Genomic DNA, 27,160 nt, shown 5'->3' with positions numbered 1-27,160 from the left:
TGATCAATAAATGCATTAAGCTGGCATAACTGATGTAGTAATATTTTGCTATCAGAGCTTGATAGTTTGCAATTCTGAATTGCAGTGTGGCAGATGAATAGGCCTTTATCCCAAATAGGTTGAGGAGCTTCCAATCTCTATCACAGGGAGTGGATTTCACCTGGTATTGGCAACCTCGGCAGTTTATTGCATCCACAACAATGGAATTGGTGGGGGGATGGGAAAACATAAATTTCATATCCTTAGCTGGGACATAATATTTCTTATTGGCCCATTTGCAGGCAGGCGTGATTGATGCCAGGATTTGCCATATAAACTTGACTGGGTCTAGAAGGGCCTCGTTGATAGGGAGGGCTATTCTGGAGGAAGAGGAGGACTGCAAGATGTCCAGGAGTTTATGATGGGTGTCGTTTATCTCCTCAAGAGGTATCTGCAATGTGTCTGCTACCTTTTTAGCTAGATCTTGAAATAGCCTAAAGTCATCAGCTAGGGATGGCGGAGGAGGCATCACTGCCTCATCTGGAGAGGAGGAAGAGATGTTGGTCTGTGGTGTGACTTCCTCCTCAAATCCACCCTCCTGTTCCTCCAGGATCTCCTCTGGAGGTTCAGAGGGTCTGGACACCATGGCTGAGGGAGAGCGCCTCAAACACTAGATGTTCAGGAAGCATGGAGTCTGTTCGTCACCCAGAGATCCCAGTAGAGCCAGTGGGGCAGTGGAAGGGGTCCAGGTGGTGGTGCCCATGGTTGGCCATACCACGGTGGTTGAGGAGCAGATGGAGGGTCTGACTGAGGGGGCCCAGGTTGGTAGCAGGCATTATACAGAATATGGGAGGAGTGATGGGAGTTGACCTCCTCCTGTTCGTTATCTGATTCACCATTTGAGAATGGAGGTGCATGACTCGGAACTGGTGGAGATTCCCATGTCCAAAGTAAACTTGGTACCAGAGCTCTGGTACTAAGCAAGGGAGACTCTTGTGTGTCAGATACCATGAGGTCTTTAGAGTGCCTAAATTCTTGTGGTGCCAACCTACTCGGTGCTGATGGTGGTTGCCGGTGGGTCGATGGCACCAAAGGGATTGGTGATCTGGGTCATACCGAGCTCTGAGGCTGGATGGCTCACTATTGATGGTGCCGATGGTAATGCTTGTACTAGCAGCATCTTCTTAGCAGCAGTGTTGGTCTCTGTCCTTGCCTTTATCTCTCGGTACCATTGCTTCAGTGCCTATGCCCATCAGATCTTTAGGTGCATCAATGGTACCTACTGCTTCAGACTCTTGTGTGCTATAGGTACCATGTTTAGAATATCTGGAATACTGACAATACAGAACGTGCCGGTGATCTTTTTTGACTATCTTAAGGTTCACTCTGGGGACACACAGCTCTCTTTTTTGAAGTTTTATGTGAAGGGTCTGCAGCTTTTCTCTACGACCCACAGTCCTTAGATGTCAAAGGCTGTGCGGAAGATTCGTGCCATCTTGGTGACTCCTAGTGCGGTTCTGGGGACGGCTGAAGAGCTGCCTCAATGAGGAGGAGTTTTAGTCTAAAGGTCTCGGTCCTTTTGAGATCTGGACTTGAGCTGTTGGCAGAGACCAGAGTTTTGGGAAATGTAGCTTTCCCCGAGGCAACGGATGCAGCCAGAATGTTTATTCACTACAGGGATAGCCTCCTTATAATAGAGGCATCTCTTAAAGCTCAGTGAACTGGGCATACCCTGTGCTGGGGCAAACCCCAGGCAAAGGGGGAAAACTAAAAAAAAAAAGTTTTTCCAAAAGAAAGAGCAAATAAAGAAAGCTCTACAACTAAGAAAGGGATTAACTAACTATTGAAGTGCTAAGACAGATATAATGATCCGATGAACAGACTGCTAATAGTTCCATTTCTAGCCAGGCGTGGTTGAGAAGGAACTGAGGTGAGTTCACACACACAGCATTGGTTAGCCTCGTGGCAGAGCATGAGGAGGGGCAGCGCGTGTACAGGCTGAACAGACACTGCTACCAAAGTTTGCTGATCAGCAGCGCAGGAATGCAAGTGCACCTACAGTGAAGTACCCATAGGGACACTACTGGAAGAAGAAAGATGAGTTACATAGCCCCTTAGTCTTTAAGTACATGAAATATTCTAAAATACAAGATATGGAAGCTGAGACGGGGTATCAGATTTTCCTCACCACAAATCTGGACCATTTCAAATGGCAACACTATCTGGTAGACAGCTTCTAGAATTATGCATTACGTTCCATACCAACAGGGAGGGTGAATGTTCAAGAGTAGACAGACTCTAAGTCCGATCATCTTAGTTGTCAGGTGAAGGGACTGTGGATCTGGAAGAAGAATTCTGCCCTGCTGCTGACACAGAGAAAGACGTCTGAAGACCCTGTTGGACAGATGAAGCAGGTCTGTAAGCCATTGCTGACATGACCAAGCTGGGGCAATTAGAATTATCCTTGCCCTGTCCTGACTACTCTTCCTCACCAGTTTCTGAATCAATGGAAAGGGGGAAAAGCATCCAGAAGGGCCCTTCACCATTGCAGATGGAAAGCATCAGAGATGGACTGACTGTCTCTTCCTGCTCTCAAGTAGAAGATGCAATTCTTCCAGGTGAACCTTGTAGCAAACAGGTCCACATCTAGTTGACCCCAAATGGTAAAGATGCTCTGAGTCAACTGATCCTTCAGGTTCCATTCATTCATGCATTTGAGAACTATTCCTGTTGAGACTATCTGGAATCATGCTGTTCTCTTCTGCTAAATGCAGGGCCACTGGGTAATTATCATGGCGAGTAACACCAGTCCCATAATCTGATTGCCTCTGCATACAGATGAGTGGAGTGAGCACCCCCATTTGTTGATGTATTGTCTGTCACTGCTTCCTGTGTATGTGAGTGAGGAATGATCTGAGGGCCAGATGAATGGCTCTTAACTCCAACACACACATTTTTAATATATATATACACGCATGCCCTTCTCTTGAGTAGCCCAATGACCTTGACCTGTAAAGATGACTCAGATATAGCCCCCCAACTACTGTTTGATGTAACTGAAATTATCCTCACCGATGGTGAAGGGGGATTGAAGTGGATGCTTCTTAGGACACTTACTCTGACTGACCTCATGTCAATAAGTCCAGAATTTCTCAAGGCATGTTGACTTACATTTTAAGATTTTCCAGATTTGGCCTGTAAACTTGAGACATCCAATGCCGCATTGGTCTCTTTCTGAGATGTGCAAATGGAGTCAAGTAGTAACTGCCATGAAACCCAGGAAGAAGATTACTTTCTGAGTCTGACATATTTGAATGTTTAAAACATATTGCACTATTTTTAAAAATCTGTCCTCTGGTAGAAATGCTTTTCCTGCTATTGAGTCCAACTTGGAACCAAGATCTGACTTTCTCACATTCAGAAGCCGCTCTAAGTCTGAAAAAAGGGTGGTTATATAGGCAATGTGACTTAATAGAGTATCACAAACAGCAGCTTCAAAAAATATGGGAAAACAAAAATAACTTGCTTTCTCAAATGAGTTGCTATCACAGAGATACTCTTGGTGCTGTGGACAGGCCAAATGGGAGCACCTTTTACTGGAAATAGTGTCCTGCCACTACAAAATGAAGGTAGTTTTGATGACTGTGCTTGATAGAAATATAAAAATATGTGTCTTTTAAATCAAGAGATGCAAACCAATCCATAATTGAAAGTAAAGGGATTATGGAGGCCAGAGTTAATTTATGGAACTGAAACTTCCAAATGTGTTTGTTCAGGTTCCTGAAATCTAAAATCAGATAAACGCTTTTTCCTCCTCATCATCCTTTTTCTGTACCAGAAAGTATCTCGAATAAAACCCTGACCCCTCAGATGATTGGATACATTTTCAACAACCCATATTAGAAGCAATGTCTGCACTTCTGAAAGTAGAACAACATCATGAGAAGGTTCCCTAGAAAGGGAATGGTAGGGAGAATTGAAAGGGGGTAGAGTTTCTCGAACACCATGTCACTGCCCTTTTCTATAATTTATAGGATCTATTTGTCCGATATAAGCAGCTTTCATTTGTTGATAAAGATGGGCTAGCCTGTCTCCAAACAAACCGAGGAAAGGAAGAATCTGAGACCTGGTGTGTTCAATGATGATGATGATAGAGAGGAAGCAGATTGTTTAGATTTTAGGCCTTGATTTAAAAGACCTCTTCTTCTGTTGGTGTTTTGCTGATGTCTTTGATTTAATGAGAAATAAGTCAAGGAACACTGTGGATTATACTGTCTCTGATAACAGAAAGGAAGAGTAGCTGGTCTCCTCCTAAGGAGAAGAAATCAAGCCCAAAGAGGGAGCCGTCAATCTTGTCTCCTTCATTTTACTTAGTAACTCATCCACCTTTCCACTGAAAAGAATATCCCCTTTGAAGGGGAAATCTTCCATCTTAATTCTGTTACTCAGAGCCAGAGAAGAGGAGTGAAGCCAAGCACATCTCCTCAGAGTAACCACTGAAGCCAAAGCTCTGGCGAGTTTGAGGCATCAAATGAAGCTAAGAGAATGCTTTGCCACATTTCCGCCCTCCATTTAGCAAATGTAATCATATGTCCTTTTGTCATCTGGCAAATCCTGCACAAACAATGCCATCTTTTCCTATAGGTGAAACTGATGGCAGGCCATAATTACTTGATAATTTGCCACCCTACTATCAAGAGGAGAAGAGGAAAACACTGTTCTCCCTAGGGAATCAATCTTCTTTCCTTCTCTGTCACCAGGAATGGAATGTGCTTGTCCAGACCTCAAACTACTACTGGCAGCAGTCACCACCAGTGAATTAGGTACAGGGGGTGTGTGAAAACATGAAAACCCTTCTGAGGGTATCTGATATAATTCGACTGTCAATTTAGAAATAGGCTGGCAAAAGGCAGGAGTGGACGAGAGAGTCTTAGCCAGCTGCAGTAGACCAACACCAGATGGAAGGTTTCCTCCACAGCTACTGAAGGTAAATTCAACGTGGATGCCATGCAATCCCCTAGTCATGGAACTTACTCAGAAGGGGAAGAGGCAGAAGCCACTCCCACATGCTCATCTGGTGACATCAGGATCATAGTCTGTGTTAACTCCTCTTTTGAACAAGAACATGCTAGCTTCCTTTTTAGACAGAGTAACATGAACCACTGTCTGAGATGCTGACAGATCTGACAGAACCGGATCTGAGGACTTTGCCGCTGCTGGATCCTTTACAGATGAAGCATCATCTCTCCATCAAAAAGGAGAACACCACTGATAAATTCCTGCAGCGGCACCCAGTACGGCCATGGTGTCCAGGACTGCCAGTCTCCTCAGCAGCTGGGATCTGGGAACATACCTGGAGGAGAAGGAGCAAAAGGGGGACACAAACTGGGAGGAAACAAGTCTCTTTATTTTTCCTCTATCCTGATCTAAATGTGGATCTGGCCTCGGATCCATTATGGAGTGCATTGGAGACAGCAATGAACCCAGATGGTGAGCAGAGCAATGAAGCCTGACTCTTCCTCTCACTCGGAACTGAGCAGCAATCAGAAGCTGAACAGTATACATCAGCCACCAAAGTAAAAGTCCTCTTTGGATCAGAAGATGAACTTAGATCTGAAGCACAAGTCAAAGCTGGAGCTGAAAATTTGGATGGTGCAGAATCTAATGAAATATTCAGCTCCACCTCTTTGGTCTCCAGAAACTGAAGCTGGAATCAGCCTGGGTTTTGGAGCTGGAACAGTAGAGGCCATGTCAGAATTGAGTAGATCCAACAAATTTGACATGCAGGTTCTGGCACTGCTAACAGTGTCTGTTTTCTCCCTTGTCTCCTTCTTCAGAACTGATACATCCAGAGCTGACAATGTACCTCTTGGTTCCATAGCAGGTGCTCTGCCTTTCTCTATCGACAGGGCCTTTGAAGACCTTACAGCTTGAGAAGCAGGATCTGGAGTCCGACCAGATGAAGGTTCCCATTTCTTGGATCCTTTAAGCTGCTTCAACTTGCTGGAGTAAGTCACAGGAGCAGAGGCTGGCCTCTTAGACTTCGGATCCAACAAGCGCCCGAGACTGGAGGATTTAGCCTCAAAGGCCTCCTTAAGTAGAAGCACCTGCAATCTGTTGTGTTCCACCTTGCAAGCTCCGGGTGTGAAAGTCTGGCAGATGGAACATCCAGGAGAGTGGCCCTCTCCCAAGGATGTCATGGTCGTCAGATGCTGGGAGGAGAGCTGGGCACAAAGCACATCTCTTGAATCCCACCTTCTTTTTTTAATTCGGCTCCACTGTAACCCAGAACTGACTACTAACTAACTTAACTAACTATACTAAACAAGTATAGAGACACTAAGAAGTGGAGAAAACCCCAGATCTGAATGGACTGGAGCAGTCTGTGTCCATCTGGCATAGTGATTGGAAGGAACTGAGGTGGTAGAGAGCACTGTGTCCCCTTATAGAGCCTCACCCTCAGAACAATTGGAGATGCTGAGGGGAGGGGCAGGAAAGGCCACGTGGGCACTCTAATGGAGACAACTTGGAGATGGTTCTACCATTAGGCACCTCAAAGTGGCACAATACCCGTAAATGGGGATATACAGAGCCAACTTGAACATCTGAAAATGGCCTGAAATGAAACATAAAATCAAAAACATTTTGTTCAACCTGAAGCACTTTTTTTTTGTTTCAGCAAACCCCCCCCCCCCCCCCCCGAAAAAAAAAAAAAAGTCTGTTGTGGTTTGAACTGAACTGAGGATTTGTTTTTTCAGATTTTTTGTTTTGGTCCATGAATCAAAAAAATCAATTATTTGCTCAGCCCTAATAGTGAGTAGCTGAGCAAGATATTATCATCTTCATTTTAAATATGGAGAAACTGAGTGTTTGCATGACTTGCCCAAGGATACAGTGCAAATCAATAGTATGATCTCATATACTTCTCCGCTGAAATTAGTAAGAATGCCAAGTGAATCCAGGTGAAGCCAGCTGTGATGGCATATGCCCAGCTGGAACTACAAAGAAGCCACCAATTCATTTTATACAGACCGTTTTATGTAGACCACTAATCTACCTTCAGATCTAAGTTCCCTGTAAGCTGCGCAGCAGCCTATTAAGCGCTGCACAGGCGATCAGGGAACCCACCTGGTTGGGACCTGCTGCGGCTGGGTGAGGGGCGGCCTGAACCCAGTCCCGGCCCCTCCCTGCCATGGCTGGGGCGCCCCTCCCCTGGTCCCAACTCAGACCATCCCCCAACCTGCCGCAGCTAGGGGAGGTGTGGCCCGAACCCAACCCAGCCCCAGACCTGCCGTTGCCAGGGGAGGGGCGCCTATCCCATGGCCCCAGCCCCACAGCTGCTGTGGCGGGGAGAGGTGCCTCTTCCCCCCAGCCCAGGTACTGCTCTGGGGAGAGAGAGCTAGGGGGGAGAGACACCTCTCCCTGCCGCAGCAGCTCTGGGGCCATGGATAGGTGCCCCTCCCCTGGCCATGGCAGGTCGGGGCTGGGTTGGATTCAGTCCGCACCTCTCCCGGCCCCACCCCAGAGTCCGCACCCCCAACCAGAGCCCTCACACCCCTGCACCCCAACCCTCTGCCCCAGCCCTGAGTCATAGAATCATGGAATATCAGGGTTGGAAGGGACCTCAGGAGGTCATCTAGTCCAACCCCCTGCTCAAAGCAGGACCAATCCCCAGACAGCTTTTTACCCTAGTTCCCTAAATGGCTCCCTCAGGGAGTGAACTCACAACCCTGGGTTTAGCAGGCCAATGCTCAAACCACTGAGCTATCCCTCCCCCCCACTCTCCGAACCCCTCGGCCCCACTCCCACCACATGCATTTTGTTATGTGCAGCATATGAAGGTGATGTGTGTCACATCACCTCCATATTGCTGCACATAACAAAATTCATTCCACACACATGTGGGAAAAATTAGAGGGAACACTGCCAGAGGCAACTTATGGTCATAAACCAAATCAGTTTAGTTTTGGATCAATAACCTATAAAGAGTTATTGAAGTAATCTAGTTCCTCAGCTATGCATCATGTAAAATATTGGTGGCTCAATACCTATATATCTCCAGGATTAATTATGTTGCTGAAAAAGAAATATATTTGATCATTATGCCATGCAGAGATCTCAAATGGAGTTTTGTACAAAATGACAAGTGAAATATGAACAGAGAGTGGCAAGCAGCAACAAATGTTACACAATTAGCCTATTACTTGGAAACAAAGGACAGACTTAGTCCCTTTGAACAGGAGTCTACATTTCCACATCAGTAATGCATCAACAGTAACTCACTGGAGGACATTGAGCCAGTTTATCAGCTGCCACCATTTGAACATTAAGGTGTTTAGCCTGAGATTTCCCTCGAGATTTTATTAGCCTCTGTAAAACCTGTGGAAAATAAGACAGTTAAAATACATAGTGGATGGGAAAAGAAAGAATTCAGAAGCAAGTAGTAGTCAGATAGTGGGAATAGAATCAAACCATTCCGTTCAATGGGAGATTTGCCAGGGACTTGATTGTTTGCAGGATTAGGCCCAATGTATTTGTGTACTCTTCAAAAAAGTAACTCTTGTATAATTTTTAACATATCTAATAATTTCTCATTCACTGGCTTTAAGAGTCTTTCTGTCTTGCCTTTTAGGCCCTGCACAACCTTGCTCCAACCTACCTCTCTGCTCTTATTCTCTTTATTCCCTTTCTCCCTCCTTTTCTGCCCAAGTTGCACTAACTGACCCCTTCCGGTCCTCCTATTCTCATGTGTGCCTTCTTCCATGTAGCCATTTATACTGAGGCTAGGTCTACACTACAGCAGGGGGTCGACCTAAGATACGCAACTTCAGCTACGTGAATAGCATAGCTGAAGTGGCGTATTTTAGGTCGACTTACCTGCCTGTGAGGACGGCGGCAAGTCGACCGCTGCCGCGCTGCCGTCGACTCCGCTACCGCCTCTTGCCGCGGTGGATTTCCGGAGTCGACGGTAGAGCCATCAGGGATCGATTTTATCGCGTCTTCACTAGACGCGGTAAGTCGATCCCCGATAGACCGATTGCTACCCTCCGGATCGGCGGGTAGTGAAGACGTGCCCTGAGACTCTTGAGAATGCTCTTCCAGACCCACTTTGCCAGGCCTCCACTTTCTCCTTCCAACGTCTCTTCAGGATGTACTTGTTCCAAGAAGACTATAAATGTAGACATCCCCACACAGTGAAATGGTGGTAAATTAAATGACTGAACATCTTAAGAATAAACTGAACAAAAATTACAGAAATAAACACTGTGTGTGCTGAACTGTACTGACCAGTTGTCCTGCTGCTCATAACATCTCCTCCCTTATCTTCATTTCTATACTGTCTACTTGGATTATAAAGTTTTTGGGACAAGGATCTTAGCTCATATTTCTGCAAAGTTTTTAACAAACTGTTGACACTCTGCAAAGCAATATTATGTAAATAATAATAAACAAATGAACTGTTTCCCTTAGTTCTAACTTAAGTAACCATTAGAACTACAGCTATCTCTCTTTTGCAAAAAAGTGATTTTGTAACCCACTGACTGAGATGATATCCTTTTAATGGTATCTTCCCATCCACAGGGAAATAATTAAAAAGTGCAATTCATTGATATTTAATGACATCCAGTGGAGAATCTGTGTCTCTTTGTACCTGTGGCTCAGGTCTCAAAGAATGGGTGGATTGAATCAGAATTAACAGCAGTAAGATAGTTACCTTGGGAGAAGAAATCTTTACATATACTATAATGGGAGCCAGAGAGGTTTTACTTAGTTGAGCTGGATGATTAATGGTATCAGCATCAAGTACTACCAGCTGCAATGTCCTTGCTAATTCAAATATCCGTTCAATTTCACTCTGAACTTCAGCTGCAGATAAGTAGAAAATTAGAGTTATGAAAATATTTAACAGAAATTAATTCTAACAAATGTAACAATGAGGTAGATTGGCATGCAGCTCCCACAACAGATGAGTAGATTGGCAGGAGCTGTTAATTGTTAATGTCACTGGCATTCTACTGAAGCAAACATATCTTTAGCAAGAACATTCCGCCTACAGTTTATGTTCTTTGAAGGTCGTACTCTTTACCAGTCTCACCTTCATGCTTTTGTATACTACTAATATGCAGAAACATTTTTAACACCTTCTTATAAGACCGAATCCATGTGTGTATAGCAAAGAGGTGTATGCAGCATAATGATCTCCTGTTTGAAATAGGAATCCTTCAGTTTTACTACAGTATCTCAGTGGATTCCTTATTTGTAAGTTATTGAAGTGCAGACTCTAATTATACTTAATGACCATAATTTTCAAACCTGAGTGCCTGAAACTACGCATTAAATTTATACTGAGGTGCCTGAAAGAGACTTGTTTTTCATAAGTTACTAAGCACCCATAATTTCTATTTGCTTCAATATGAGTTATCAGTGCTTACCATCTCTCAAAATTGGGCCCTATATGTAATATGGCACTAGGTCTGAAAATTTTGGTCAATATTTGTAAAGTACTTTAAAAACAAAAAATTCAAAATAATGCTAATAATCCCCCCAATAGCCCTTGAGGTAGGTAAGGATTATCATCAGAGCTGGTCAGAAAAAAATCTGACAAAACAGTTTTTCATTGGAATTTGTCGATTCATCAAAATCAGAACATTCCATGGAAATAGTTCATTTCAATGCAGTTCCTATGGAAACAAGCAGGTTTCCAACAGAAACCTGTCTGGTTTCTTACCAGTTCGCCCATATGCAGGCTTCTGGGGACCAAGGGCTTCACAGGTCCATGATTCCAAGGCAGCCCCTAGGAGGACTGCTCCAGAGCTGTGTCTCCATCCCTTTTCATGGAGAATTTCAAAATTTTTTGAACAAAACCAAATTTCAAAATAGTGAAATCCTCTGAGAAACACAATAACTATTCTCTGCCAAGTTCTAATTATTATCGCTATTTCACAGACAGGGAAACTGAGGCAGAGGCTAAATGATTTGCTTAACCTACAGACGAAGTCAATGTCGGAGCCAACATCATAACTCAAATGGGAATGGGATTCTAGTTCTGCGCTCATTCCACACCACTCTCTTAAGATAACTAACTAGAATAAGGTAAATCCAAAAGGGTAAGAAACTAGTGGATGCTTACATGAACACAAAGGGACTTCCCAAACACTAAAATAGAGTGTTATGTTATCAAATTTGTGTTTGCCTTTTGAGGTGGGTTAGCAGCATGAGTTGTCACTAAATGCTTTGAGAAATGTAGCCAGTCTGCATGGGCTAGGAGTGCACACATTCCTCTACTTGGATAATTCTGCGCTGAAGGACATTACTTTGGAGGGTGTCAAAAGATCAATATGTGTCACTGTTAGAGTCACTAAGGTTCATAAATTACCCCAAATCCCAATTTGTTTTCAGCGGCCAACCAAAGTACAAAGCACCCCAGCTAATCACTGTTCAATAAAGGCTATCTATCTAAGGAGAAGATCTAAGACTTCACTTGTCAGGGAGAAAGGTAAAGTGTGAGCCAGCAGGTGACAGCTCAGACCATACCACACTTGATGGTTCTTAAAACTGTAACTAGCAGTAGTTACAGTGTCTTGGCATGTCTCACATCAGAGAACTTTAGTAGACCCTGAGCCCTAGGGAAACGTTTGCCGGTATAGCTTATGCCAGCAACGAAGTGCTTTTGCCAGTATAGCTTATACACACTCCCTAAAGAAAATAAGCCATACTAACAACATGTTTTTGCTGATATAACTTCAACTACACTAGGGGATATTGCCTGTATAGAAATATCTTTAAAAAAATATCACTAATCAACATTGCTATACTAGCAACAATGTAAGCGTTGACCTGGCCTGAGATTCCAATGAAAGCAAGATAAACACAGACTCTCACATCACATCTGAAGGATAGATCACCTTTGAGCCTCCTTGCCTAGTGCCCATGAAGGGACCATCTTTATTTAGGAATAGATTTCCAACATACCTATCCAAATCATAGTGACCTGGTCTCCCAAAAGTTATCCATTTGAACTGGGACCCTCAGACCACAATGTTTTAAATCAACAAACAGGGAGGCACCAGATGATGCTTCCTATGTCAGGAGGCCCTGCAAATGTAAGAATGGACTCTGCTATACCTGCCATTACTGATTGCCACGTATCTAGAAGGAAAGATAAACACGATTGCAGATAGAGTGAGTTAATCTGTGGTGTACCTGCATGAGCAGCCTCTAGATGAGAGAGCAGGGAACTGGGATCTTCCTTCAGTTGGGGACATCAGAGATGCATCTCTGTCACCCTTTGGAACAAGAAGCTTTCAGCTCAAAGCATTAAGAATGAGCAAGACATTTTCCATGAACTGAAGAGACTCAGTATGTCTTTCCATCAGTATTTCTGGTAGCCACAGTCCTGGCAAAGCACAGGAGGAAGAGGCTCGATGATCTTTACTTGCCTCATGCTGGCCCAGAGAATTGTGGCTACCAATTCTGCTGCAGATGCCAAAGCTGATCCCATCAGGCTGAATGTCTGGTCTCAGATTCTTATTCAGAGTCAAGGCACTTTGTTTCACCCCAGTTCAGGAACTCTCTCCTTGATAGCATGGCTCCTGAGAGTGCAGAGATCTGTAGGTATGGCGTTAACGAGCAGGTGGCTTACATCCTCCTGACTTCTCAAAAACCATCTATCCAAAGGACTTACGTTGCCAAGTAGAAGAGGTTTGCAGCCTAGTGCAAAAAGACCCAAGTGGGCCTTTTTAATTCCCGCACAAAAACTCTTTGGCTACTTTCTGTGCCTGACTGAATCTAATTTGATAATTTACTCCATTCAGGCTAATTTGCCAGCTATTCTGGCCCATCATGAACTAATCAGGTAAAATGTTTCTGCCTGCCTAACCTTAGGTTCACATGGGAGCTTTGCAAATCCCTCCTGGTATCACGAGACATTAATGTGGGTCCTGACTAAAGATGATGAAAACTCTACTCATTACCCATGAGTTCAGTGCTTAATTTGTGCCAGGGCTGAGCCTCAGAACCTGTAGGTTTGGCAGTTCATCGTCCCAGCACCTCTGGGCTTGTCACGTCAGTTGTGAAAGTAAAAAAAAATGGCTTAAGTCCCGGCACCTTTTTCATTACAAATTAAGTACTGCATGATTGCATGTTTCTTACACAGAATTTCATTTTCCTGGTGGCAGTGACTTCAGCTCAGAGTGAATACACCTCAGACTCTACCGGCTGATCCACTTTATACCAAGTTTGATATGGAAATGGTGATGTTTCAAACACATCAAGAATTCCACTCCAAGATGGTGACAGAGTTCTACCTTAACAAGCCTATTATCCTGCCAACATGTTTTCCATGCCCATCCTAGGGAGGCCCTTCTCTACATGGCTCATGTTACAAGGTCTGGTGGGCAGGGGAAGTGAAGGGGGTTATCTAAAGCAGTCCGAAGGCCTTAGAAAGTCCATCAAACTTTTTGTTTTGTTAGGGTAGGTCCACACTACCCGCCTGATTTGGCGGGTAGAGATCGATCCCAGAAGCGCTCCCTCGTTGACTGCGGAACTCCTGCTCGCCGAGAGGAGGAAGCGCTGTCGACGGGGGAGCTTGCCTGCGCAGCGTGGACCCGCAGTAAGTAAACTTAGTTCGATCTAGGAAACGTCGACTTCAGCTACGCTATTCTCGTAGCTGAAGTTGCGTTTCCTAGATCGATCCCCCGCCCCAGTGTGGACCAAGCCTTACTTATTCACTACATACCACTATTTCTAAGAGGGCCATGAGTAAATCATTACTGGATTGCATTTTTAATTGCTATCACCTGGTTGGCCATGTGAAGGTGTATTTGATCAGAGGCAGGCAGGCAGGCATCCTCCACTGCCTGTCTCAGAAATGTTTCCCTTAGATTTCTACAAGGCAGCCACATAGTCCTCACTCTGTATGCTCACACAGTTAGAATGCTTTGCTTTAGCGTTTAGAAGTGAAACTAATGTTGATCTGCATGCTGTAGAACAGTTTTCCAAGGCAGGGGAGTCCAAACTCCCCAGTCCTCCATTTCTTCCTTTTGGAATGTGTATTTAAATTGGCCAATTTTATTTGAATCTTTTCCCTTTGCTCTCATCTTTTAGGTTATCTGTGCTGCATCTGAGATTGTAATGGTGTATCTTTTCAAACCATTATTTAAATAAAAGTCCTCTAAACTTTGTCATTACTGTATGTAATTAATTCCGTTTAACCAATTCTAGCTCTCATCTATATCTTTTTCCTTTTATGAATAAACCTTTAGATTTTAGATTATAAAAGATTGGCAACAGCATGCTTTGTGAGTAAGAGCTGACTTGTATATTGATCTGGGTCTGGGGCTTGGTCCTTTGGGATTGGGAGAACCTTTTTCTTTTACTGGGGTATCATAACTATTCATCCCCATAACGAGTGGCACTGGTGGTGATACTGGGAAACTGGAGTGTCTAAGGAAATTGCTTGTATGACTGCTGGATAGCCAGTGGGGTAAAACCAAAGTCATAGAATCATAGAATATCAGGGTTGGAAGGGACCTCAGGAGGTCATCTAGTCCAACCCCTTGCTCAAAGCAGGACCAATCCCCAACTAAATTATCCCAGCCAGGGCTTTGTCAAGCCTGACCTTAAAAACCTCTAAGGAAGGAGATTCCACCATCCCTGTTTGGCTGGTTTGGTTTGCCTTGGTGTGCAAAGGAACCCCAGCCTTGGGCTGTAACTGCCCTGCTTTAAGCAATTTGTCCTGTATTGGTACTCTCAGTTGGGTCCCACCAAAGCCAGCATTGTTACATGCAACCAAAATACTTCAGGAACTACAGGACTCCCACACGTCTTAGATTTGAGATCTGAGACCCAGAAGAGAAAATACTGTCAGAGTAGTATCTTAAAAAAAAGCAGAATTATAGGTCAGTAATTTTCCCTTCCATGAAAATCAAGTATTAATAAAATGTCTCCTCTGATGTACTGAGAAACTATGGCAGCAAGGTTATAAAAATGAACTTACATAAATTGTATTAGCCACTCATAATGGGATGTATAAATAAAGCTCGAGCTACCATGAGTGTCACCACGATGAACATATAGCCCAGCTATTACAACACTCAAAAACATAAATAAATCATATAAGACAAAAACAAAACTTGTCAACCAAATGCTAAAGAAAATAAATGAGCCTTATATTTTGCCCTGAAGCCTGATAGATACTGGCTGTAGAGGGCACCAAAGGAGAGCAAATTTCAAAGATGGGAGCCCTCAAACACCACCTCCACACGCAGGTGAGATCAACTCCAAGAACTGACACCACAAGTCTCTCAGTCAATTTTGACCATTTAGCAGAATGTACAGTTGGACTGTCTCTTCCACAGTCCCAGAACATTCACACTAACACCAACATCTGCATCCTGCAGTGAATAGGCATCCAGTGAACAGATCTGAGCACCCTGAGCAAGTGGCTTGCTCCAGTCTGAACCTTCCAAGTGGACTTCAAGTAGAATTTAAATAGAGTCTATTACAACAGTTTACCCTGGAGTGGGCAAAGGCCCCATGATCACTGCGGAACAGGATAGTCCTTCACTTCTCTAGTAACTCAACAAATTAATCAATTTGTGGTCTCTTGTGCCAAGCTCCAGTAAAAGAGCTTTGTTTGAGAGAACTACACACATGTTGGGGTGGGAAAATGGAATCCTCTTTCAAACGTGTAGAAAATACGCACAGCATTTCAGTGGTAACTAGTACAGCCCACGATCCATAATAGCATCAGGGAAAAGGCAGTTACTTGTTCCGTAACTGGCGTTCTTCGAGATGTGTTGCTCAGGTGTATTCCATTATAGGTGTGCGTGTTCGTCACATGCACTGGTGCCAGCAGCACCGGTGCACGTGGCGAGCACGCACACCTATAGTGGAATACACATGAGCAATCACTTGAAGAAGAACAGCTAAATCCAACCTACATGAGTGTTGTAGTTCAGCTGATGCATGGAATTCATCTGTTCATGGCTATATGTTCATCAGCCACACCAGAAAAGTGATAAAACAACAAAATTGTGAAATAATTACTATCAAATATAGTATAGCTCATGGGCTGTTGAACAAGTGAAAAAGTACCATATCAGAGACAAAAACCACGTGACTTGAAACCCTCAAACTAGCAGAAGAGTCATATGCTAATTCCAGACCCTCCTCCCCCAAATACTTCTTGGTGTCAACCAGCATGTTCAGAAAGAATTATATTATAAGAAATTGCTACTACTTGCACCTGCCAATATATTAGACCTTTCGTGTGATGTATATTTCTATTCTTTTCAAGATTCCATCAGAATCAGATTTCATCAACTTTTGAAATATGAAAAGGGCTAATGTCCTAAAAGAAAAATTTACAAGCACTCAGAAAAGGCCCAACTAGTGAAGGCCACATGACCTTGAGAACAGCATAATCAATATGTCTGAAAGGAATCACATTGACTTTAGAGCCAGCATAATGGAAACTTCCTTTGCCACCACATGCCATCTTCTTAAAAATTATTTCAAAGAATGAGATATCAAAGATTTTCTGACATCTGCTTCATTCTTAACTGAAACTGCTTCAAAAACAAAGGCTTCAAAGCAGGTTTCTGATTATGAGAAAAGCAATCACACAGTGGAATGAAGTTATGGCTTCCCTAGCTACTTAGTCAATAGTGATGCTCCAAAGGGAAAATGCTTCAAGAAATAGTAGGCTAGGACCCTGGCTAGTGCAAATTGGTTTAGCCCCTTTGTCTGTATGAAGATTTATACCAGTTGAGGATCTGCTCGGTGTCCTTGGAGCTAGAATGATCTCTCCCAAAAGAGAAATTAAATTAGTCCTGGAGTCTATAAACGAACTTTCTGAAATCTTAACATTTTGGAAACAAGACCTGAGGCTCTGCTGATTTCACAGTCTGAACAGGATGGCTGCTGTTTTCTTATGAGTGTGGGTACTCTGTAACTCTTGATAACACTTGGGCCAAAATTTTCAGGTGAGTACTGACAACTAGACACCTAAGTATTTATTTAGATATCTATGCAATTGGCATTATTTTCAGAGGTTCTGGGCTTCCACCACTCCCACTGAAGTCAATGGGATCTGCATTCGCTCAACACCTCTGAACATCAGGCCAGCTATTTATGTGTCTAAAATAGATTTAAATTCCTACATTTAAGAATCCATATCTGAAAATGTTGGCCCTGGCTTTTAACTAGGGGATTTCAAAGCCACATTATGTGAGGTTATGTACTTGTGCATATAGCCTTAACTCCAGCATGAGAGACTTTTGTCTCTCCCTCTTTTTATTTCATAAGCTTTACCTCTACTTCAAAAAAAGGTAATCAAAATCTTTGAGCCATTTTTTTATATATTGACACAAAGTAGAAAATCCAGCAAAAGTAATAGGAAAAAAAGGAATTATTAAAGACAGTTTAAATGTATGGACTCAGATATGGAGGAGGGGTGCAAAGGTAACCACTGCATTCCCATAAGTCTGAATAAGTCCTTGAAATCTGCACTAAATTACTCTGGCTGCTAACAGCCCCAAGAGGCCAATACGGCTGCCAGGAATATTTTGGGGATGTAAGGAAGTCCCAGTAATGCCACCTACACTTGCACCATGAAGCGGGGTTGACATAGGAGTTGCTACACTGGCACTATGTTTCAGGAGAATCCTTCTGTGTATGGCAAGAGCAGCTTTCAGGCTCCTCTGTGAAGGAAGTGGGCATAAAGGGTACGTCTACACAGCAGCTGGGAGGTATAAGTCCCAGCTCAGGTAGACTTACATGCATTAGCTTGGCTCAAGCTATTATGCTAAAAATAAAGGTGTGGCCACAGTGGAAAGGGAGGCAGCTCAGGTTAGCTTCCTATATACAAGCTCACCCAGCCACCGGGCATGCATCAGGCAGCTAGCTTGAGCTGCTGTGGCCACATGCTATTTGTAGAGTGCTAACTCCAGCAAAGCTAGCATGTGTATGTCTACCTGAGCTGAGAATTAACTTCCCCGCTGCAGTGTAAATATACCCTGAGTGACCTTACCACTGTGCAGGATCTGGGCCATGAATATTGAATTACAAACCTAAAGCTGTTGTTTAGATGAAACAAAGTATTTTGATTTTCAGCAACAACAACTAAGGATGGCATGTGTTGCCAAGAATTAACCAATGACAGAAAGAATAGGGCTACTTTGACCATCCTGGTGTGTGCGCGTTTAAATGTCAATTTACAGTAACCAACCATAAATCATCCAACATCCAAATACCAGACTCTATTTGACCTCTCTCTTGCAACCATTTATATTTTCTGACTTACTAACTGTTGACATATTTTTAACTATTACCATTTTTGTCTTCTGCTGCTATTAATAATACCCTCTTTTAGAAGCATCAGGTCTTTAAGTTACTATCCTAACTTCATCAGCTATACAATCAAATCAGCCCTATTTTTCTGGAAAAAAACAGACAGTCACATCTTACCAATGCTGTTTATACTGCAGAGAAAACAGTATGAACAGACTCATAGCTTATGCGCAAGCATAAATGTCACGTTAGAATGATCAGTAACATCTCATACAAGTGACTTTCAACAATAATATTTTTCAAATTGACTCAGAAAGAGAGGAGACACTGGAAGCCTGATTCTGCTCTCACACAGGTTTTACACCGTGTAACCACACTGACTTCAAACGAGTTACTCCTTGATTTACAACAGTATAAATAACAGAGAGAATCAAGGCCATTGGTTTCTAATGAATTATGAAAAAAATTGAAAGCTAGCATTCTACTGGGGAAAGACCACAATCAAACTAGTCCTAGCCAGAGTGTGGCTTAGACAAATGGTTGCTGCACCAAATTGATAGCATTTATTGAGAAGAGTAGCAACCTCTACAGGAAAAAAGGGGAGGGATGACCATTTGACTTTTGTTCAACACGTATACTGATTAAACAGCAAATCAGTTTCAGAGACAGTAAATTTTACTAAGATTGTCCTATTAAAATGATTTTTTAAACAGTCAGATATAACTGGAATATCTATAAATTTAAAACTAACAGTACATTTTGGGTGTTCTGCATAAGATGCAACTACAAAATCAAGTCCTGGTTATAATCGAATAACTTCTGCCACAGAAATTCAGCCACCATAATTGGTGCAACATCAGAATACAAAGGGTTCAGTGAACAATATGTATTAACCACCAGCAAATGTTTATTTAAAAATGTTAAGTAGCACAGGAAAATACCTACCTTTCCCCCTTTGTTTTTTTAAAACAAAATAATAAAAATCCACTTTGCATGAGACATCCTAGTTTGAACCCAAGTGAATGTTAATAGTCTAGTTTAGCAAATCCTAGAAACAGTGGATTAATATAGAAACATGAACACCTAAAATTAGGCTCAGAAATCCATATCTAGGCACCTAAATAAGTGGCTACTTATTTTCTGTAAGTAGTCATGACTTTGAAATTACTTATACTATATCATTACAGTATTTAAGTGGCTAAAACACAAACTTTATTGTTTAAACACAATGATCAAGCATGTTACGTAGAACAGTAAGGAAAGTGAGGACGTTTTTGTAAATTATTCCTCACGGGCCAGATGGTGATATCCTTACTCACCTCCAGTTATACCTTATTCCACAAACAGTCCCACTGAGTGAGGTTCAACATGAGTAAAGGTAGCAGAATCTGGCTCCAAAACAGTTAAACTGAAAGCTTGTCCAGCTATATAGCGTAACTACTGGAGTGGGCATTTAGAAATGTGTACAGTAACTCCTCACTTAACGTTGTAGTTATGTTCCTGAAACATGTGACTTGAAGCGAAACGACGTTAAGCGAATCCAATTTCCCTATAAGAATTCATGTAAATGAGGGGGTTAGGTTCCAGGGAAATTTTTTTCACCAGACAAGACTATATATATATATACACACACACAGACACACAGAGTATAAGTTTTAAACAAACAATTTAATATTGGCACACACACACACAGAGTATAAGTTTTAAACAAACAATTTAATATTGGCACACAGTGATGATGATTGTGAAGCTTGGTTGAGGTGGAAGAGTCAGAAGGTGGGATATTTCCCAGGGAATGCCTTACTGCTAAATGATGAACTAGCTGAGCCCTCAAGGGTTAACTCTACAAGGCAGCAGGAATGGAGGGAGGGGAGACAGCATCGCAGACAGAGACACGCACCCTGTGTGAGAGAGAGAGATGCGCATTTCCCCTTTAAGTATGCTGACCCTACTCTTAAGTACACTGTCTTGTTAATTAGATCAGCTTGCTGAGACCGCAGCTGCTGTCAGCAAGCTCCCTCCATCCTGAGCCCTGTCGTGTGTCCCCCCTGCTCTATGGAAGATGAGGTAAGCAGGGTGCAGGAGCAGGGGGACACCCTGACATTAGCTCCTCTCTTCCTCCCCTTCCCCCCGCACAGCAAGCAGGAGTCTCGGGGAGCAGCTCCAAGGCAGAGGGCAGGAACAGCACATGGCAGTGGGGGGAGGGACAGCTGAACTGCCGGCAACTGATAGCCTGCTGGGCAGCTGCTGCACAGGGAACTTAGGGGAGCGGGAAGCTGATAGGGGGGCTGCCGGTCTACCCTGGTTCCAAGCCCCCACCAGCTAGCTGCAACAGGCTGCTCTTCCTGCAAGCAGTGGACAAAGCAGGCGGCTGCCAAACGTTAGAAGGGAGCATTGTGCAACTTTAAACAAGCATGTTCCCTAATTGATCAGCAACTTAACAACAAAACAACGTTAACTGCGACAACTTTAAGTGAGGAGTTACTGTACTGTAATGCATGTGTTGTTATAGTCATGTATATATTTTTCAAATTGGCCAAATATGAATATTCATAATTATAAAACTTTGATCTGATTTTCCTTCAAATGTAGCTTGATATGTAGATCTCACTGAGACCTCTTTTAGGTGTAAAAAGATTGCTACATGAATATAGACTTGGACTCTAGTACTAACAGAAAGTTGAGTGATATGTTGCTGCCTGGTGTCTGTAACTTACTGAACTGGGGACATTTATTCTTGTCCAACTTCCTCCCCTTTTTCTTGAAAAAAAACCCCACCATGAAATTATATTCAAAATAATGTTATTAAATCTGTAGAGTTAAATACTCAAAAGTTGTGTGTTCAACCCTAACTTACCTATGTTCTGACTTTAATATGTGCACACAAGTAACACTTATACACAGATCATGATCCTGAGCTGTGCTTGGTGCAGTTTAATGGGAGACTTGGGGATTCTGATGTTGAGTGGGGGCTAGAAATGTAGAGAACCCAGGCCTTAGAGATCTCTAAGCTATCTCTCCTCTCCAGGGGTGTGACCAGGGCTTTGTTATATCTCAGCAATTGCTGGCTGCCAGATTGGCTCCTTGGGAAAACTGCTAGAGGTAAGAGCATTCTTCTGGCTTAAGGCAGCCCCAGAATTGGGAGAGCACCCTCAAAATCTGAGTTATGCTGAGACTGCCTTGGCTACTACTTAGGGTCTGGGCCAATATCTTTCAAAAAGTCTTAATTTAAAAGGAGATGGTCAAGGTATTTTCCTACCTTTAAAGCCATGTTTTTTCTCTGGACTATAAGAAAACGTTGGTAGCTTGAAACCAAAATATATTTTCTGTCTAAAGTCTGGTCTACACTAGAGAATTAGGTCGTCTTAACTATGCCACTCACGGATGTGAAAAATCCACACCGCTGAGTGGCATAGTTAAGCTGACCTAAGTCCCCATGTAGACAGCACTAGGTTTACAAATGTTTTCCGTTCATCTAGCTACTGTTTCTCGCCAACAGGAGAATCCTTCACATTGGTGTAGGCAGTGTCTATACTGAAGCCCTACAGTGGTGCAGCTGCAGTTGTGTTGCTGTAGCGTTTCGAGTGCAGACAAGCCTTAAATCCTGTTTCCCAGTCCCTATTACATGCACTCAATAGCTAGGCCAAGGTGCTTGGTGAGTGTGTTGGACATCCAACATTCCTTTTTCATTTTGGTTTAAATTTATTTTAAGAGCAGTGAAGCATTTATTTTGGAACAGAAACCATATAAAGAGGTCATAATTAAATTATTAAACACATTGAATACCATACTAACATCTTCTTCCAATAGCATATTTGCAAAGAATTTAATGGTTAGGACTGTTCAAATCATTCTGTTGGCTTTGCATATAGATTAAAAAAATGGTGATTGAATTTTGGACTGAATTTCCCTAACAGTTTCATTTTATGCTTCTATAAGCATTTATGTTTCACTATTTAGAATACAATCTACAGGATACTAGCAAAATACCAAGGAATTCTATAAAGTTTCTAGGGTCAAATTTTCAAAGTTAGGCACTTAAATTATATATGCAAATTGTGTGCATATAAGCACAGACAGGTTGTTGCAAATCAGATAAATGAGTTCACAATCATATGTGCGATCAATTAATCATATTCAGAACTGTATTTTTTACATGAACATTCTACAGTCTGAACTAGTGTATGCAGATCTTGTGCATACAATTTAGACACCTACATTTGAAAATTCTAACCCTTACAGTTCACTTGTCACCCTCAACTTTATTTTTAAGATTTTTAAATAAAGAAAGAAAATGACCTCCCCCCCCCGACAAAAAAAATCAGTGCATAATACAGCTAAGACTTCTGTCTACCATTATAAAACCAGTTATTGGAAACAGTGGTTTTGTAAGGCACACTAAATCATAGAACACAAAAACAGCAGGAAACATAATTTGCAAGCTTATATACATACCCAACACATCTGGAAAGGGAGGGCATTAATGAAGCAAAGAATGGAAAAAGCCAAGACAGTCAGGTTCTTGTACAAAGCATACAGCATGAGATAAGGTTATAACAAGAGCAGCTAGAAATGTCACATACATAGGAACAACCAAGAAAAAGGTTTGGAAGCTTAATACTAACAAAGAAAAGCAGCAAAAAATGCAAAGCTAACTCAGCAGCTTCTGCAGATGCCATATACACATGTAGAAACAAATAGCCATGTATATGCCAATTTTGGACTGAATTTCAGGTTGGTGAGTTTTTACCATGTACTTTACCTCCTTTGTGAGAAGAGTATTTTTTTCAAAAAGATAAACTTGTTTTTAGGCATTTCAAGCAATTAGCAAATGAACTGGCCTTTTGTTTTAGTATAAATGTGACTAACTATTGACATTTCACATAAACATATAGACATTACTGGCAAGCAAATATTTCCCTTCTGTATGCAGCTGTTTTAACATACAAAAGCAAGCTTTCATACAAGAGCTGAGTAAAACTTTATTTTTCCCTCAGAATCATTTTGCATAAATGTTGGCACTAGTTAGTATTTTCTTAACATTCTTGGATAAATTAGTTTTGCATTAAAATACTCAGAAACAGATTTTTTAGCTGTCACTTTGGTTTCCAACAAGTCAAATCCTCAAATCTTTATTTTTACAAACCCCTTACTCAGGCAGTTTCCAAGGAAGACTGAACTATATTAGGTCTAAAATGAACATCTTTGTAATCCCTTAAATGCAGTTCTTTACCCCCACGTGTTTTATTTGGAAGGGGTGGGGTGGGGGTTGGTTCTCTCTGCTCAACATGTTAAATCTGCTGTGTGTCTCATAGCAAAGCTAATATACTTCTATTATATACTTAACTGCTATGCAGCCCTACACTCTGTGGTCTGGTAAAAATCATTCTTACAAAAGGCTGATTTATTTCCCCAGTGAAAACAGATTTTTATTGAGATTGCAAGTATAGCAGCTTTTCCCCTCTTTATTCATATTTTTCTTTCCTTTTAAGAGACAGTAATGTAAATCTTTATGGTAAGATTGATGTTTTTAGGAAGGAAAAAAACAATGTGACTAATTGAATAATAAGGTAGGTGAGATAATATCTTTTATTGGACCAACTTTTGTTGGTGAAAGATACGAGGGTTCAAGCTTACACAGAGCTCTTCTTCAAGTCTGGGAAAGGTACTCAGAGTGTCACAGCTAAATACAAGACAGATCAGATTGCTTAGCACAGTGATTATCAACCAGGGGTATGTGTACCTGTGGGGGTATGCAGAGGTCTTCCAGGGGGTACATCAACTCATCCATATATTTGCCTAATTTTTACAATAGGCTACATAAAAAGCACTATGAAGTCAGTACAAACTAAAATTTCATACAGACAATTACTTGTTTATACTGCTCTATATACTATACACTGAAATGTAAGTACAATATTTATATTCCAATTGATTTATTTTATAACTATATGGTAAAAATGAAGAACTAAGCACCTTTTCAGTACTAGTGTGCTGTGACACGAGTGTGCTGTGACACTTTGTATTTTTATGTCTGATAAAGTAGTTTTTAAGTGAGGTGAAACTTGGAGGTACGCAAGACAAATCAGCCTCCTGAAAGGGGTACAGTAGTTGGGAAAGGTTGAGAGCCACTGGTTTTGCATAAGGAGTTCACTTGTTGTAAGAGACCATTCAAGGTGAAGCAGGCAGTTAAACCCTCAGCAGTCATAGGACAAAAGAGGGTTAGTGTGTTATAGGTTGTTGTAGTGAGCTATAAATACAGTGTCTTTATTGAGTCCATGATTTTTAGTGTCTAATAAAGTTATGAATTTAAACTCTAACTCTCATCGTTGGAAGGGGTTGTGCAGGTTTCCTTCGAGAATGAGAACTGAGATATGGAGTGCTTGTTTTGGGAAAAGTGTTTGCTCATGTGTGATATGGTGTTTTTGTCTTATCATTTTTATGTGTGAGTTCATTTGAGAGTATAGTGATTGTCTCATTTCACCCACATAATTGTTGTTGGGGCATTTAGTGCCCTGGATAAGGTATACCACCTGTTGTTATAGGCATGTGTAGGATCCAGGGATCTTGGAAAGTGTGTTGTGGGGGGCATTGATCATCACAGCAATGGAGATATGTCTGCAGGTATGGCTTGTAAATGTTTAATGATACCCTGTAAGGGTTCCAGTGTGGGGTTGTAGAAGACAACTAAGGATGTGTGGTCAAAAGGTCTCTCCAGCCCATATTGAAGCAGGTTCTCTGAGGGTACTTTGGTGGCTGATTCCATGATGTAATTGAGTAATATTTATATTAAAATTAGTGGTACATTTTCAGAGGACTTGGTGCAGGTGCAATTTATACCCTAAATGTTAATTTGGGCACAGATCAGAGTCCCTTCTCCATCTAACTACTTTATATACTCCCACAATGCAGTTTTGCAGATGCAAATTATGTCCTTAATTGAGTTTCAGGAGCCAGGTGTGACTGCAAATTTTGCTGGTGCAAATTGAACCTGTTAAAATGGGTCTGCTTTTTTGAAAATTCACCCCTTAATATACTGTTCATCATTTTGCATATATAGCTGTTTAACATGATTAAAATACAGGAAATTAAAATTTAAAAATGCTGCTGTTTTAATTTAAAAAATCAAATTTAATTGCAATTAAGTCTAGTGAAAGTAATCTCTTTATATCTGCGGAATGACCAAATACAAATAATTGTAGCCCTGCCATAGAAAGAAGATCAAGAATGGATTCAGTGGCTGATGCAGTTCTGCTATTACAATTGCAGCAGTACCAAGCATCAGCAGAACGACCAAGGAAGCTAAATTTAAATTGCACACACAATCTTAACTCTGGCGTTTCCTAACTTTTGAGTGCTTGACTTTGCAACCTTAATAATGTTCTTTTAATATAAAATCTATGTGCAATTTCCTAGATTTATTTTTTAAGCAAACTGGAAAAAACAGAAATTCCATCATGTGGCATCATATTGATACCCACATGGGTCATCAGCAGGGTTGGAACCTTAGGATCACACACAGATCTCTGACACTTGAGAGAACAGAGTAAGTGATAGCTGTAGCAGCTTGTCATCCTCTAGGTGGACCAACACTTTAGAGGGGAATGAGACATATTTTGTCAGTGGGTTTTCACATATTCCAGATATTTGCTGCCAGCAGATGAATGGTGAGACTCAGGAATCTTGGGTTCTATTCCAGGCCTTGGAGAGTAGTGTGTTCTAGCAGGCATGGCTCTTCTGACCATTCCTCCAAACTTAAACCCATCTGCCCAGATCCCTCCAACCTGTCCCAGTCCTCTCTCTTCCCCAAACTGGGCTCCTCGTTTGCATTCTCCTATTCTCATCTAAGCAGCCCCAGTCTCCTCTCCACAGGGTTCTCATCCAAGTCCCACTCTCCTTGTCCAGCAAGTTAGTCTCACTCCTCTAGACTTCTCACCTCAGACCCATCTCCCCTTCCCAGTGTCCTTGCCCAGCCAGTCCCAGTCTCCTCCCCTGGATCATCATCTGATCTCATTGCCCCTCCAACCCGACCCACAGGCTCTGAGTCCCCCCATCATTTCCTTCCCTGGCTCCCAGTCTCAGACCTTACCTCAGATCTTAATTAGAGCTTCCATCTTCCTCCATCATCCTCCAGCCCTAATCTCTCTCCCACTCCCTTGGCTCCTTGTCTCAGTCTTCCACCCAACAACCCCAAGTCTAGCTCTTTGTCCCCTCCGAATTCCAATAATTCAATCAGGCATCTTCCTCTTCCACACTGCCTGGGCCCAGTACTGCAAGTACAAGAGAGACAGACTCCTGTTTTCAGTTCCAGTGTCCAGACCTGGCTTGGCCTGCAGCAACTCAGAGCTGCAATTACAGTGAATCTCCTGCTTAGCCCTGGGATGGAGCATACTCAGTTCTGGCAATCTTTGTGGAATTTAGCAGCAAAGCTCTAGTGAGTCTTTATTTAGCATGTATGAACTGTGATTTTTCACAGGTTTATAACTTGGCCAAATTTGGGCAGATTTTGCAAGGAATGGCAAAAGGAACATCCGTGACACAAAGGCCCTCTCTGTCAAATTTCAAAACCCTGCTCCAAGGCATGGGACTCTAGAGCATTTCAAAGGAAAGGTTGCCAAAATTTTTTTAACAGGGAAGACAAATGTATCTTTCCCTAGCTTCATTCTTAGAAACAGCTGAACTGTTTTGACTGAAATGTAGCGTGAGGCAGATACCCTGAATGAAAAATTTCATCCCAAATGGTTAAAGTTTGGCAAAGTTATAAGCAACTGGATACAACTTAGAAGTGTTAGGCAACCTTAATAATAGATGGAGCTACCAGCCCATCCTATATATAACTAACACACACACACACACACACACACACACACACACACACACACACACA

At 42.1% G+C, this 27,160-nt stretch overlaps 1 protein-coding gene across 2 annotated transcripts in view; it reads right to left on the bottom strand.

Moving 5' to 3' along the window:
* Positions 1 to 27,160, bottom strand: part of CACNB2 (calcium voltage-gated channel auxiliary subunit beta 2) — a 173,423-nt gene that overhangs the window by 12,481 nt on the left and 133,782 nt on the right. For both annotated transcript variants that reach the window (XM_026649479.2, XM_026649477.2), the window contains exons 10-11: positions 9,695 to 9,846; positions 8,263 to 8,358 (exon numbers count right to left, since the gene is read on the bottom strand). In XM_026649479.2, coding sequence (XP_026505264.1) covers positions 8,263 to 8,358; positions 9,695 to 9,846 — 248 coding nt within the window. The remainder of the gene's footprint in view (positions 1 to 8,262; positions 8,359 to 9,694; positions 9,847 to 27,160) is intronic.

The sequence above is a fragment of the Terrapene carolina genome, unplaced genomic scaffold (assembly GCF_002925995.2).
Source record: "Terrapene carolina triunguis isolate 2854851 unplaced genomic scaffold, T_m_triunguis-2.0 Scaffold84, whole genome shotgun sequence".
In the NCBI taxonomy this organism is placed as follows: domain Eukaryota; kingdom Metazoa; phylum Chordata; order Testudines; family Emydidae; genus Terrapene; species Terrapene triunguis.
Note: the sequence above shows the minus strand (reverse complement) of the source record. Positions and strands in the feature narration are given on the sequence as shown.